Genomic DNA, 14,225 nt, shown 5'->3' on the forward strand with positions numbered 1-14,225 from the left:
CACGACTCGGGTGCTGCGGTTGCAGAATGCACGCAGCAGAACGCGCACAGCCACGTTTCCGGGGTTTTCCCCGATGGTACTGGAGGGCGTCACAAGGTTCCCACCAATCCCTTCATGCCTGGGAAAAGTAACGGTTAATCACGAAATGGGACCCTCCTCACCTCCATGTCCATGCTCGCACCGACCCGTTCACTCCCCCGCCGTGCCCCCACACCTCCCTCCCTCCCTCCCTCCCTTCACTCTCTCCACTCCCTCCCCGCCTCCCTCTGGAGCTGATAATGCAACAGAGCTTGAACTGGCTTGTCCTGCCCCTGGAAGTGTTTTCCTGCTGCTCGGGACTCATCTGGGTGCCTTCTCCACGCTGCGCAATGGCCAGCTCAGCTTCCCTGCAGAGCCTGGGGCTCATCACCCTCGCAGCCATCCTCCTCCAGATCATCGCCGTCGCCGTCAGTTTCGTGTACTTCAATAAAGTCTTGAACACGGTAAGAAAGCGCGTTCGTTCCTCTCCACGCACGGCGGTCCGCTCCGGCGACTGCGGTCTGACAGCTGAATCTGGGACAGGAGACACGTTTTGATGGCGTCGTGTAACTCTTTTCTTCTTCTTAAAAGACTACCCCCCCCACTCCCAGATGTGCGCGAATTTGAGAACTTTCCAAGCAAAATGTAGACGAGAGAAAGTTTCCGTCGCCTTTAGCGTGCATGAGAACATATGATCAGTTACGCGCACTCCGCAGGCGCGTAAACAGCAAAACTCGCGTTTCGGATGCGGTTATTAGTGATTGAATGAATCATTTGTGCCATTCGGTGATCCTGAACAATGCAGCGGGAGAAAGTGGGCAGAGCAGATAACAGAACACAAAGGCAGGAAAGACGAGGCCACCCCGACGGCCCAAAACGGCCCTTTTCAGACTTTAGAGCAGACATGGAGCCCTGAACACCTGAGTTAAAGGTCACCTGAGTGAGTTCTAATTGGCCGACACGCCCACCACACCTATGACCAGTGACCCCTTCAGTGACCCCCTCACACACCCTTTAGTCTTCAGCACTGGACCTGTGACCTGCTGGTATGAAATAAATAGCTGTTTATGAACATATGACTCTACAGTGTAGTCCCAGGAAAGGTTCCCTCCGTCTCCAGCACGTTGTCGGTGCTCCCATAGCCCGGCCGACCGTGGTGGAGTACTTGGAACAACGTCTTCCATCGTTATCTTCAGCGGTGATTTGTTCAGGGCTGGTGCTTTGTGGGTAAAAACAGGATTGTTGTGGCTAGCTAGCTTTCCCCCGATACTGCTGCACGGGCTGGCGCCTCCCTCGTGGGGATTCTTTATTTTTTGCTTCCCATTGTACGAAGGCATTCACAGTAGTTCATTCTGGACTGATGGATGGGCCAGTTCTGGTCATTCTCCTCGCGTTAATGTGGAAACGCTGTATTTATTGTTGCGGTGATTGTTATTTGACACAATAATTGGCTGCCCGGGTGCTTTTCTTGCTGTTGTTGGGGCAGATGCAGGAGAGCTTCTCACGGGGTAGCCTCTCCTGCCTCATTAACGCCAACCCTCACACCGACCAAGATCTAGCAGAGGATAAGAAGAGCGACCCCTGCTGGCAAGTCACGCAACAGCTTCACCACCACATAGAGAAGGTGTCCGATTCATTTCCTTCTCGTCGAGTTTTGCAGAATAGGAGAAGAAGAACCTTGACAGCCTCTTTTCTGCTTCCTTTTCCTTTTCAGGCCATGGCTGACAGATTCCAGAAAGAGATCTCTAATGTTATGAGAGGTGACGACAATCCCTCCATTGATTCCCTCTCGCGGAGAATTTCCCACTTGAAAATCATCTTTTTTCCCCCAGATAAGCTGACAGGTCTGCTGCCCGTCCTCAGCCCCGGGCCGCAGGGGGCCCCCCTCCCTAAAGTCGCAGCCCACGTGACTGGCGTCGCCCCGCTCACGGAGCAGCCGGTGGCGGACGGTGAGGATCCTTTAGCGAGGTACAGGGTTAAATATCTGGTTAGCCATGCAGAGCTCTCCTCAGAGAGCTGACGGCTGGTTACCTCAGTGCTGCTTCGCCCGCGTCTTCTCAGGGCCAGAGGTGAGGAATGTGCCTCAAGGTCCCGTCACAACCAGCACACTCTTCAGCAGCACGTCCCACGGCCGGCTGCTGGACGCCTGCGTGTGTTCACTCGTGCTCTGTACACTTGGATGGAAACCCTCAACCGCTAGCGCGCCCTTGGCTCGGTCGCCCCCTTATCGGATTGTTATTCCATCCCGTTCTTGTAGAAGACGATGGCCTCGCTGCGACGCCGTTCCCGGGGACTATTGGAGCAAATTTCATTAAACGTTGCACAAACATCCACTCGGAGACCAACATGAGCTCATTGGAACTGCAGCGCTGAAACGCCAAGATGGCCGTGAGGTGAACTATCAGATGTTGGAGCTGTAAACCATGGGGTCACGCAGCAATTGTGGCAAAGTAAACTTCCCGCCACAGCATAATGCTTCCTGACTACCAGAATTCTAGAACAGATGGTGGAAATCAAGACCATATTTCCTGTTTGGTCAGATGTTCAGGTTAAAAAGGTGTCGGTGAGACAACCCAGCCTTGTTTTACTGACCATAAGATGGCCTAAAATACACACATTGTATTATTTTAAGAATTTATAAACCTTCTTAATGATGCTAATGCTAACCAGGCCCAGAAATTGTCCTTTTATCTGTATAAAAAAAGAATAAATTCAGATGAATTGTGACACTAAAAAGGTTGTGATGAGGAGCAGGTTTTGGTTAAAATCCAAAATGAAGAACGCAGCCGGGCTCAGCCTTCAAGTTTGTACCCAAGGAATGCATTTCTGCTGCAACGCAAGACGGTCGGACGGCATTCTTTTCTTTACAAACAGTTACCTCATGATAAATGGATGTCATCTGTTCCCTCTGAAGTCCTTAACCATGAGAAAAGGCTCAGACAGCCAACCAGCTTTACAGTTTTACCTTCAAAATACCAGTTTCTGTCTGAAATGATGCCTTTGTCTGTGGGTTCATGCTCATTATCTGTCCTGGGCCGGGTCTTGCAGGCGCGCGGGCCGGCAGGGGGTACCTGGGGGAGCGGATCGGAGCGTGGGAGGGCCAGAGAGGTCTGTCTTTCCTGCAAAACATGGAGCTGAGGGCGGGAGAGCTGCTGGTGCCCCGAGCAGGCCTCTACTATATCTACGCCCAGACCTATTTTAGGCTGTCCTCCGCTGGGGAGACAGAGGGGGAGGCGAATGGAGACGCAGCAGAGGAGGACGGGGCACACCTCGTCCAGTATATCTACAAGAAGGTTTGGCTCTGCTCAGGTTTTGGAAGGCCGTTGGTACGTTTGCTGACGGTGAAGGTTTTGACCTTGTTTTCCTACAGATGAGCTCCTACACGGTGCCCATTCTGCTCATGAAGTCCTCCCGGAGCGTCTGCTGGCCTCGGGGCCAGGAGCCGGGGCTCTTCTCCCTGCATCAGGCCGGGACCGCCTTCCTGCAGCCTGCCGACCGCCTCTTCATCACCGTTAGCAACGCCAGCACCATGGAGATGGACGGGAGGGCGAGCTACTTTGGAGCCTTCCTCGTGGGCTAAAATGGGCCAAAGAGGGACGTGATGGACAAAGATGCCAGAGGGTCTCTTGGTATTATGAGCGGCTGTCTGTGGGTGAAGGGTGGAAGAATGGATCGCTCAGGGTCCAGGGTTATTATTCAAGGCCACGGCGTTGTTTGGATACAATCAAAGCTGTGGACGCCCAGCTATCCTTAAAGTCATGGAAGTGAAGTAATCCCCTGCCTCACAACAGCATTAAACTCTGATTTTAGGGCTACTTACCAGAGCAAACATGGATTACACTCCACGCCAAGTACGCCTGGAGCGCTCGACCTGCACTCGGTGTGGATTAAGCCAGAGTATTTCATTTGGTAGCGGGGTGAGCCGTGGGCTTCCCAGTCCCTTCAGGAGCTTCTATCCAAACTGCTGCAAGTTGTTTAGACCCTTTGAGAAAATCAGGGTTGTTGTTTACAGATGTGCTGGATGCCTTGCCCGAAGGCCGCGGGCCACGGATCGGTGCGTGCTGCGGCCGGCTGGAAGGGCGCTGATCGAGTATACGCGGACTCAGCATTAAAGCACTTCAATTAGAATGAGAAACTGTGCAATTGTTCCGTTTCTAAATGTCTTCACAGCTGTTGGGTGTATATATTTGGGAAATTATCCCCTGGAGAAACGTGCATTTTCTTCGCTTTAATGAAAAATGACTTGTCTTTGTCGCAACATGGTAACATTAAAGTACGTAAAAGCCGGTTCATCGCGTTAGCTTTGACTCTTTGAGGCGTGCTAATCCCAACCTTCTCTGTGAAGCCTGTAGATGGTAAAGCAGCCCTTAAAAATCAAGCCTTCGCTGTGGATTCACAATCTAAAGCCACTCTTAAAGGTTGTAATCGGGGCCCGATGTGTGAGACCCTTCGTCTGCTGTTATGTTTATGTCAATGTTTAACTGAATGTTTCCTGGAGACAGAAAGAGACGTAAGTGAAAAAGTAAAAAACTATCATTTAATTCCTGCTGTATTACATGTTTTCATACTATGGCAGTGAATGTTTCAGCAATAATAAGTCACTCTGCAAACAAGTTTTAACATTTAAAAAAAAAAAAGGGTTCAAGTAATGCCCAACAGAAATACATTTTGAAACGTAGACACGGACAGAGGGGGGGGGGGTTCTGTCCATACTGTAACCTGCCTGGGACGTCCTGGTCTCCAGGAGAGCGGAAGGTGTGGGCCTGGTCTGCCAGTGTCCTCTTTAGTCGTTTTGTTTTTGGTCACCATGGCTGGACTGACAAACACGCTGGAGTTGAGACGGAATACGACACAAACGACGACGGCCTCTGGAGTTATGGCGGGGTCTCAAGGTGCTTCAACCCCAACGGACAGGAGGAAAGACCAAAGCGCAAACACCCACCATACGGAAGATGTGACTAGTGTCAAAAATAATCTCTGGTCAGTTGGGATACCACAACGGCGAGCATGTACAGGATTTTTAGCTTCAAACGATACCTATGGCTTCAGTTTAAACACACGGCCACGTACGATCCCACACGTGGAACGCGAATGCCTATTTTTACTTCCAAATGACAGTAAATCAGGATCCATGGCATCACTGTAAACAACTGTGTGTGAGCACCAAAGCCGAGGCTCCCCGCCGATGCTCCTATTGCTATGGTAACCAAGAACGCTTTTATTGTGATTTGGCCAGTCAATCAGTCCTAAGTGCTTACAGCTTACACACCGCCTCCCCGCCGCCATTACAGTAAATCTCAGCAGGCGCCCGCACACACACAAAGAGACACTGTGAAGCCAGCCAAGTGCTTTGACGTGATCTCGATGCCTCAACAAGACCTGCATCGGTCAGGTTCATTAAGACAAATTAGTTAGCAGTACTTAGATGGAGTTAAGTAGACAAAAAAGGCATACAGTCGAGTTGCAAACCGGTGCGAGGTTGAGGAGCAGTAAGGGCCGTCCTTTTCTCCAATGATGTGTTTCTTACACAAACGTGGTGTAATACAAGTGACAAAAAGTGGGAAATGCTGTGAGCGGATATGCCGCAATGCTGCTTTTGTTCAAAACAAAACAAAACAGTAGACACGTGAACTACACTTGGATGCTAACGTACAGACAGACTGAAATACCTGCTATTGGTTCCTATTGCCTCTTACAGTATGTGCACGGGCTATAAAGAAATAGCACCTCTGAAGTCCAGAATACATTTGGAACTGGGTATTTAGGGTCTAACTACAGACAGGCAATAATACACACCAACACACAGGCACGATACAGGAGGCTTTGGCACATCCATGCTATTCTGACGACTCAGCGTTTCCCGAAACAGAAGAAGAGCAGGTTAGTGGAGACAACAGGGCCGTAGCTGCCGTGGGTCACCTCCCCAGCCTCCACTGGGGAGGTGCGGGTTGACTGACAGACGCAGCCATCAGTCATCACATTCGATCAGCACCGAGCTGTCTACTGTATGCACGAGTGTGTGTGGGGTTTGGGATTTTTGGGAGAGTCGGCGTCTCATCCGATCAGGAGCTCCAGGCTGTCCTCGTAGTTGGGCTCATGCGGGGGGCTGGGGGACAGGTAGGCCGTGGTGACCGGGGTGCCTGTCGCCGTGGCGACGTTGAGGAGGGTGTTTGCTCGGATGCTGGTGGTCGCCGGGTTGCGGAGAGCGGCGGCGGCGGTGATGCTGGTGAGGTTGATGCCGAGCGTGAGCCGCGTCTGCTCCAGGGCTTTCTCGGGCACGGCGAAAGCCTCCAGCTTCTTCTCGCCGTTGGCCATGTAGGAGTTCTGGCAGCCTCGGCAGATACAATCCAAACACGCCTGGCAAAGAACACAACCACCGGTGAGTTGTCTGAGCCTAACTGCCTTAACTGTAAAAAGTGACCTCCAGGGTGAAAAAAAAATCCCCATCCTACCTTGCGGTTCGAGTAGCAGGGACATCGCTGCCCCCTGCAGGTCAGCACTGAAGGATTCTGGGTGGCCCTGCCACACTTGCATCCTTTCTTCTCCACCGGCTTCTTATAGGGGGGCCTGACAGGCGCTGGGGGGACGAGGCAGCCTGACATCAGCCGCTGATCTTTGCTTCCGTCCTTGGTCTTGGAGCCCCCGCGGGCCTTTGAGTGGGGCTTCTTGGGTCCGGACTCCACGTGCTTCCTGGCGTTTTTGCCATGGTTCTGCGTGGAGCGACTCTGTTTCGCAGGCCCCCCGTTAGGGAGCGATGAGTACGTGTGAGCTGGAACTCTTAGGGAGGACGGGGGGGCTTGTGTGTGTAGTGTCTGCGTGGAGTTGGGCGTTTGCGGGTGGGAGGAGCCCTGCAAGATGGAGGCGATGGGGAGCGGTTTCACTTTTTCACGGTCGCTCTCTGAACGAGAGCGCTTACGTTTAAGGCGCACGGGCGGGCGTTTGGAGGCGGGAGCGGGATCGAAGGAGGACGAGTTTATGTGAGCACCTTGGCTTGTGACCGCGTTAGTCCGATCTGTTCGAATCTGCGTGTAGTTGTGGGCAGCGTCCAGCTGTATGTACATTTGTGCGTGTGCTCTGTCAGTTATGTTTGTGTGAGTCCTGTCTGGATGTATGTGAGAATCGCAACCGGGTTGAAGGGGATCCAATGTCTGTAACACCTCCTCCACGCTAAGAAGCAACACCTCCCCCTCCTCCAGCTCCCTGTTACTGGACTCTCCATCCCTGAGTGAGCACACGGTGCCCGGTGTTGGGGCTAGAGGTCTAGTGTTCAGGCTTAGTTCGAGACTCCCGCAGCCAGGATTGGACACGGAAAGGCCTGCCTGTTGTTGTTCCTCTACCAGCTCACACACTTCCAGCTCAGGAGATGAAGGTTCTAGGTCTTCTAGCACTTCTCCATTGCATCCCTGGGGTCCGTTTGAACGGGGAGGGTCAGAGGAGGAGCTCTGTGGTACAGCTGAGAGTTCTGCAGGGGCAGGAGGAGCCTCTGTTGGCGTAAGAGATTCATGGAGAGACGGATTCGCTTCTTCTGGAGCTAAGCCCGGGTCATCTGCCTCTATGTCTTCATCGTGAGTCATTAGAACCTCCTCTAACAAGCCCAGGATCTCTGGAGACCCACCGACGTGGCTGCTGATTAACTGCAGCAATGGTGAATGAGTAACATAGAGACAGAGCTTCCTATATGATTGCACCAGTAAAGACAGCTGTTTGTTTTCTTGGAAGGAAGAATAATCCTTGCAGCGGCTGCACGACGTCCTGATTTGCATCTTCTGGCCTTTACAGCCCGAACAGACGTAATGCTCACACTCTGGATGCGTCGGGGAAACGGGGTCCTGGAGCAGTTTACCTGGGAAGGTAATAAAAGAGCCATGAACACACATGGTTGTTCGTTCCTCAGTTACGTTCTGACCTGTGGCAACAAGCTGGAGTCTTTTAAAGTAGTTTCTATCATTCATGTTTGTTTAGAAATGGCCATAACACCTATAGAATAGACTAGTATGGAAGATTACCTCTTCAACCAGTTGCATAGTTTGATAACCAGTGAAAAAAAGCACAATATATTTATGATTGCACAGTCAATGGTTTTCAAAGGAACTCTATATATAATTGCAACGACTGTTCTGTCAATTTAATCAAATAAAGGCTTTGAACCAGTTCACAACCAAACGCGTGACTATTTTCTGCTGGCACCTGTTTAAATGTGCATCAGGACACAAATATAATCAGACCCCCACTAAAGAGTCAGTACTGCGTGTCTGTAGATGCAGGCGGTTCAGGTGTTGATGTCCCAGTGGCAAAGCGGAGTGGGTAAATACAGCAGGAACAGGAGACACATGGCTCTGCGGTAGACACAACAGAGGAGTCATCTGTCTTCACGAGTGGACAGATGACTGGGGCTCAGTTTCGGTTGCCAAGGAGACCGGAGGCAATGAGCAGCCCGACGCATCGTCACCTGCTCCGGGTACACGTACGCCCACGTTCACTCCAATAAACCCGCAAAACGTTTGGTAAAATGACATTCACAGTCCATCTCTTGGTGTGGTTATAGAGCAACTGTTATAAAGCGGTGACTTCGGGACACTTACCACAGACGAGGCATGCGAGGGACTGACGGAAGAAGGGCAGTAGTGTGTACATATCCGAAAAGGTGTGAGGCTTCCTCGGATCGCACTGCAGAACGGCCCGGCTGGCGGACACGTAGAGAGCGGTTGCGTTGACGGGGTTCATCGCTCGGCTGATGTCGGGAAACACGGCAAAAAAAGATCCGATCAGACGCTGCGAAGTACCAAAGATAGCCAAGGCTTACGGTGGATAGCCGAGATACAGGCTAGCCCTGGGGAGCAAAAATCAGCCGCTCCAGAATGTTAATGCAAACGTGAATGGATGATAAACACAACTGCCAACACGGAGCATGGTGTCGCGGTTACCGAATGACACGCACAACAGGGACGGTAGCTTCGCCAACCGTTGAAGTTAGCATCACTAGTTCCTAACGACCAACCGAGATTTTTATTTGGATTGCAGAGATTCCATTAATTTGAAGGCAAATTAGCGATTGATCGTGTTAACTTGCGTTACTTAACAGCTCAAATTGAATCAAACGATCAAAAGGTTAGCATCATGTAGCGTGTGCTAGCTTGGATCAGCAAGACGTTTAACAGGATGGATCGAAACTGGCCTTACGGCCCATTTACTTCAAAACACCCTTCCTCATCGATGCCTAACTGAACGAAGAGTTCATCCGAACAACCCACATTTTTGGTTCGAATGCAGCTTTAAAATTCCAGGCGCGCACTTGATGTAAACAAAGCTAACCAGCTAAAGTTAGCATGGCTAGCAAGCAATTCGCAAGCAAAAAAATATCCAATCACCTAGCACCACCCCATACCTTAAGCGACTGAAGGAAACACGGGCTCTAATTTGAAATCATGCGGTTTTTGTAAGGTTTACTATGATACTTGAAGAGCAGCATTTGAAACATAGCCAAATATCCGTTTTACAAATGCATCAATCAGTCGATTCTCCAGTTTTCCTCGCATCAACCTCTCCACGGGCATAATCACGCGAGACTTTGTCTAGTTACCTTGGTTACCGTAATGTACGACGGGACCTTACCCTGTATCTAAACTTTCCTTCCTCGTGTACCCAGAGGAAATCGATTTCATAATTATATTAATTCACTTAATTTTTATTGAAATTGAAGTTTTATAGTACGTTCGTTAATTCCGTACACTCTATTATCAAAGCATACGTTGCATCAACACAATAATCATGTTAATAGAAACTCGTTATTCTTTTAAAATTACTTTTAGATTTTGGATTAAACTTTGTAAATTTTAGGATATGGTAAATAGACTTTATGCCAGGTACCTTCATGAAAGCTAAACCCACACCTTTACTGATAACGGGTGAGGTAGGATAATATTTATCTTCGCAACAAGCAGAAAATTCCAAAAATTTGAAGACGCGAGATAATTTTTGCCTTGTAGCCAAACTCGGGGCAAATATTTACCATTTGAAAGAGTCACGGCAGGAAAATAACATTCTCTCTCTATGTCCCGCCCATATCGCAAAGATACTGCGTTTCATTGGCTGTCTGACCCCACCCCCTTTGTCTATTGGCTCAAACCTTTGTCAAGTCAACCAACCCCGTCACCTTCGGGCACGCAGCTTAAAAATGGCGGCCTTCACTGTTGCTCGGAGCAGCTGCGGCCTGATTCACGGTTTAAGGGTATCTTTTGGATGTCTGACCATACCGAAACATGGTGCGATCGCTGCTGCTCTTCCACAGACGAACCTGCTGCGCCAGTGTCGCCGCTATTCTATCAGCCACATGTCGGTCAAGGAAAGAATTGACAAGAAACGGAAGGCGGCGCTGGTCGGGGGAGGTCAGAACAGAATAGATGCCCAGCACAAGAGGGTAATTACAGCTGAACTCCAAAAAAGCATGCATTTATTATTTAAAATACTCTTTAAGTTGTGCTTTCTGCTGATGGGGTATGTTCAACAATTGGCTAAGGGTCTGCAGTGGAACTTGATTAGTGTCACTTCTTATTACCGTAACTAAATGAAATATAAACCAAAGTTCTAACCTCCTTATTTTCGGATGAAATTCGTATATTTAAAGCAGTAAATATCCATAAGCGTTTGTCTCGATGACTGTCAATGACGTTTACCCACAAACTGCCAGTGTCAAAAAATAAGCACTGATAAAGATTAGCATTTGCAGCATAGCTAATAAATCTTTTACATTTTAACAAATGCTCCAGTACTCTCAGCTCCTGTTGGCAAAACTTCGCCAAAGAATAGAACTTGGTGTGTTATAAAAGCAAAACTCTTTTTCTCCAGGAATGGGTATTCAGAAACATTATAATCTGTGGTGTATCACAATGTTCTTCAGGGTAAGCTGACAGCCAGGGAGCGAGTGGAGCTTCTGCTGGACCAGGACTCCTTCGTGGAGACGGACATGTTCGTGGAGCACCGCTGCTCCGATTTTGGCATGGACCAGGACAGGAACAAGGTGATGGCCGGTTGTTACCCCCGGTCTTCAAGTCTTCTACTCTGATTCTTTGAGGTTTTAAACATTTGCTATCTTTCATAAAGTTCCCTGGTGACAGCGTGGTGACAGGCCGAGGCAGGATCAATGGCAGGCTGGTGTACGTGTTCAGTCAGGTACAGTAGCTGTGAAAAGAAGCGCACAATAACTTACCTGCGCCGTGTTCACCGTTGTGTCACTCTTTGTTGCAGGACTTCACAGTCTTTGGTGGCAGTTTGTCAGGAGCTCATGCACAGAAGATCTGCAAGGTAAACAGATAAATGAGGAGTCTGCACCTGTCGGCACCTTTTATCTCTAGCCTGGTGCTTTTTAATGCTATCTGTGCACAGATTATGGACCAGGCCATGACGGTCGGAGCTCCAGTCATCGGGTTGAACGATTCTGGCGGAGCTCGGATCCAGGAAGGCGTTGAGTCTTTGGCCGGCTACGCTGACATATTCCTGGTATTTGCTCAGCCTTACATTTGTTGTCGTTCATCTGGTCAAAAAGGTCCGACTCATTCGTGTTGCCGCTTTCAGAGGAATGTTCTGGCTTCGGGGGTCATCCCTCAAATCTCCCTCATCATGGGCCCCTGTGCTGGAGGAGCCGTTTACTCTCCCGCCCTCACGGATTTCACCTTCATGGTTAAGGTACCGTGCTGTCAAATGTTGCTCAATCCTCCCTAAATGGTCCCGGTATTTGAAATGCACACTTGCAGTGATCCTGTATGTTTGTCTCCAGGACACGTCATACCTGTTCATCACCGGACCGGACGTTGTCAAGTCTGTCACCAATGAAGACGTGACTCAAGAAGAGCTTGGAGGAGCCAAAACTCACACCACTGTATCTGGTGCGTTGGGACAGCCTTCTTTTTAAACTGTTGGTTTTTTTATACAATAACCAGGACAATTAGCCTTGTTTTGCCACAACCACCAGTAGCCTGGACATCACGTCTGCTTGAGTGTCTAAAGTAACCGATGTCTTCTTCTCAGGGGTTGCTCACCATGCTTTTGAGAATGATGTTGAAGCCTTGCTCAATATGCGGGAGTTCTTTAACTTCCTCCCGTTGAGCAATCAGGACCCCGCCCCCGTCAGGGAAAGCCATGACCCCAGGTAACCGACCACCGGGGCCTCGTCTGTTACCTTTTCTTTCATATGGAACTCATCTCTGAGATCTTCTCTCCTCAGTGATCGCCTGGTGCCTTCGTTGGACACTGTCGTCCCGTTTGAGTCAACAAAAGCATACGACATGTTGGACATCGTGCACGCGGTGCGCGCACAAGGCACTCGCAGTTCTAATTTAGCCTCCAGAAGTCGCTACAACTTCTCCCATTTGTCTGTTTAGATTGTGGACGAGAGGGACTTTTTTGAGATTATGCCCAGCTACGCTAAAAACATTGTGGTGGGATTTGCCCGGATGAACGGACGCACTGTAGGCATTGTGGGTAACCAGCCCAAAGTGGCTTCTGGTATGTAAACGAAAGGACTGCCGGATTTCTGAGTGTGTTTCGTCTTTTCTGTCGGGTTTATTTTAGCGTCGCTCTGTTTTTTCAGGCTGTTTGGACATCAACTCCTCGGTGAAGGGAGCGCGGTTCGTTCGCTTCTGTGACGCCTTCAACATCCCCATCATCACTTTTGTAGACGTTCCAGGCTTCCTGCCAGGTTATCTTTAAAGCAGCGATTCCAACCATTGACCAATTAGAGGCCGTTACACAGGTGTTGTTATTCCATCCACAGGTACTGCTCAGGAATACGGGGGCATCATCCGCCACGGAGCCAAACTGCTGTACGCATACGCAGAGGCCACCGTCCCAAAGATAACGGTCATCACCAGGAAGGTGCGTGTGGGAGAACGCCCTTAAAAAAGCCTTTCCAGATCAGATAATGGATGCGGGTTGTGTGTCTGTGTGTGTCTGTGTGTGTCAGGCGTACGGAGGAGCGTATGACGTGATGAGCTCCAAACACTTGAGAGGAGACGTGAACTACGCCTGGCCCACAGCCGAGGTCGCAGTCATGGGCGCCAAGGTGGACTCATGACCGTTTTCTTGGTTAATCCCTTTTTGAATCGGAGGTTTAGCATCAGTTCTCTTGGTTTCCTTCTCAGGGTGCAGTCCAGATCATCTTTAGAGGCAAGGACAACCAGAACGAGGCCGAGGCCGAGTACGTGGAGAAGTTCGCCAACCCCTTCCCCGCCGCTGTCAGAGGTGAATGTTCACAACTCTCCAGATTCTCTGAACAGCTCCCGTCTTTCTCCATGTGTTTGTGCCAAGTCTTCTTTTTTGTGGACCAAATTTAGGTTTCGTGGACGACATCATCGAGCCGTCAAGCACTCGTAAAAAGCTCTGCAGAGATCTGGAGGTGCTGGCCAGCAAGAAGCAGGTCAACCCCTGGAAGAAGCACGCCAACATTCCTCTGTGATGCGCTCTGGCGATCACGTTATGTAACGGCCGCCGCCGTGGGACTTTTTTTTTTTCCGTCAGTGAAATGCGTTTATACAGCGTCAGCGTCTATGACACTTGTCTTGTTTTACCACTCCACGATACGCAACTTCCTGCTCAGTTTCTCAAGTAACGGAGGTGATTTCAGCCCTTTCCTTGTGAAGCTAACCATCTGATCAGCCGTGGTCATCTTTGGTCCGAGGAACACCGACAACCGTCTCCACAATGGTGGATGATTTGCAGAACTTTTAGTCTGTTTTAGTAGCTATGCAGACGTTACTATGGTCCTTTGCTATGCAGTGCTCCCAGATTGCTGTATTGCGTTTCTCCACATAAAGAGAAACATCTTTAGACTCCGGGAATGTGCCTTCTCTCTGGACTATGTATTTTATCCCAATCATGCATTCAAAGCCAGCAGCTTTTCTACCCGGAGCTGAAACCTGGATCCCCGAGGTATCCATTTCAGAGGTAAAGTTGTTCCGGATCAGATTTAGAAAGCTGCCATCGGCTGGTGTTTCTTCCATGTCCAAACAACTGTAATTATAGAATACATTCGTTCCACCGAGCGATGTCCAACTTTTCTTTTGAAGAGTTCAATAACGTAATGATGGAGCTTTTTGAACTGACAAAGTTCAAATGTGATAACTTGCTCAGAAATTACTGGCAGTTCCTCGGGGATCAACAAAACTGCTGAAACCTCCCAGAATAAACAAAGCTGTTTCACGGACCATTGTTGA

The 14,225-nt window shown here is 49.7% G+C and overlaps 3 protein-coding genes across 3 annotated transcripts; 2 read left to right on the top strand and 1 right to left on the bottom strand.

Annotated features, from left to right (window-relative positions):
• The first annotated feature begins 232 nt into the window (after nucleotides 1–232).
• Nucleotides 233–4,306, top strand: LOC130512938 (tumor necrosis factor ligand superfamily member 10-like). Its single transcript, XM_057011437.1, has 6 exons — nucleotides 233–482; nucleotides 1,505–1,642; nucleotides 1,733–1,778; nucleotides 1,851–1,967; nucleotides 3,067–3,311; nucleotides 3,389–4,306. The coding sequence occupies exons 1-6, from the start codon at nucleotides 279–281 to the stop codon at nucleotides 3,596–3,598; spliced, it is 960 nt and encodes a 319-aa protein (XP_056867417.1). The 5' UTR covers nucleotides 233–278; the 3' UTR covers nucleotides 3,599–4,306.
• Nucleotides 4,307–4,533: 227 nt separating this feature from the next.
• On the bottom strand, nucleotides 4,534–9,586 carry msl2a (MSL complex subunit 2a). The gene is made up of 4 exons (XM_057059515.1): nucleotides 9,404–9,586; nucleotides 8,601–8,749; nucleotides 6,471–7,861; nucleotides 4,534–6,375 (listed from the first exon to the last, which is right to left on the bottom strand). Exons 2-4 carry the CDS (start codon nucleotides 8,740–8,742, stop codon nucleotides 6,073–6,075), a joined length of 1,836 nt encoding a protein of 611 aa, XP_056915495.1. The 5' UTR covers nucleotides 8,743–8,749; nucleotides 9,404–9,586; the 3' UTR covers nucleotides 4,534–6,072.
• Nucleotides 9,587–10,136: 550 nt separating this feature from the next.
• pccb (propionyl-CoA carboxylase subunit beta) lies at nucleotides 10,137–14,216 on the top strand. Its single transcript, XM_057059522.1, has 15 exons — nucleotides 10,137–10,435; nucleotides 10,916–11,035; nucleotides 11,119–11,187; nucleotides 11,263–11,319; nucleotides 11,401–11,514; nucleotides 11,590–11,700; nucleotides 11,792–11,900; nucleotides 12,043–12,163; nucleotides 12,239–12,320; nucleotides 12,396–12,519; nucleotides 12,605–12,712; nucleotides 12,788–12,888; nucleotides 12,977–13,075; nucleotides 13,155–13,254; nucleotides 13,347–14,216. Exons 1-15 carry the CDS (start codon nucleotides 10,193–10,195, stop codon nucleotides 13,466–13,468), a joined length of 1,680 nt encoding a protein of 559 aa, XP_056915502.1. The 5' UTR covers nucleotides 10,137–10,192; the 3' UTR covers nucleotides 13,469–14,216.
• Nucleotides 14,217–14,225: the final 9 nt, after the last annotated feature.

Source organism: Takifugu flavidus, chromosome 16, assembly GCF_003711565.1.
Source record: "Takifugu flavidus isolate HTHZ2018 chromosome 16, ASM371156v2, whole genome shotgun sequence".
Lineage (NCBI taxonomy): Eukaryota > Metazoa > Chordata > Actinopteri > Tetraodontiformes > Tetraodontidae > Takifugu > Takifugu flavidus.

Coding starts and splice junctions, on each gene's coding strand:
- msl2a (XM_057059515.1), bottom strand. CDS start 8,742: ATGAACCCCGTCAACGCAACCGCTCTCTACGTGTCCGCCAGCCGGGCC. Junction 7,862..8,600: donor CCTCGCATGCCTCGTCTGTG/GTAAGTGTCCCG, acceptor TTACCTTCCCAG/GTAAACTGCTCCAGGACCCC. Junction 6,376..6,470: donor CCTGCTACTCGAACCGCAAG/GTAGGATGGGGA, acceptor GTTCTTTGCCAG/GCGTGTTTGGATTGTATCTG.
- LOC130512938 (XM_057011437.1), top strand. CDS start 279: ATGCAACAGAGCTTGAACTGGCTTGTCCTGCCCCTGGAAGTGTTTTCC. Junction 483..1,504: donor TCAATAAAGTCTTGAACACG/GTAAGAAAGCGC, acceptor TTGTTGGGGCAG/ATGCAGGAGAGCTTCTCACG. Junction 1,643..1,732: donor TTCACCACCACATAGAGAAG/GTGTCCGATTCA, acceptor TTTCCTTTTCAG/GCCATGGCTGACAGATTCCA.
- pccb (XM_057059522.1), top strand. CDS start 10,193: ATGGCGGCCTTCACTGTTGCTCGGAGCAGCTGCGGCCTGATTCACGGT. Junction 12,321..12,395: donor TGTTGGACATCGTGCACGCG/GTGCGCGCACAA, acceptor TTGTCTGTTTAG/ATTGTGGACGAGAGGGACTT. Junction 12,713..12,787: donor CGTTCCAGGCTTCCTGCCAG/GTTATCTTTAAA, acceptor TTCCATCCACAG/GTACTGCTCAGGAATACGGG.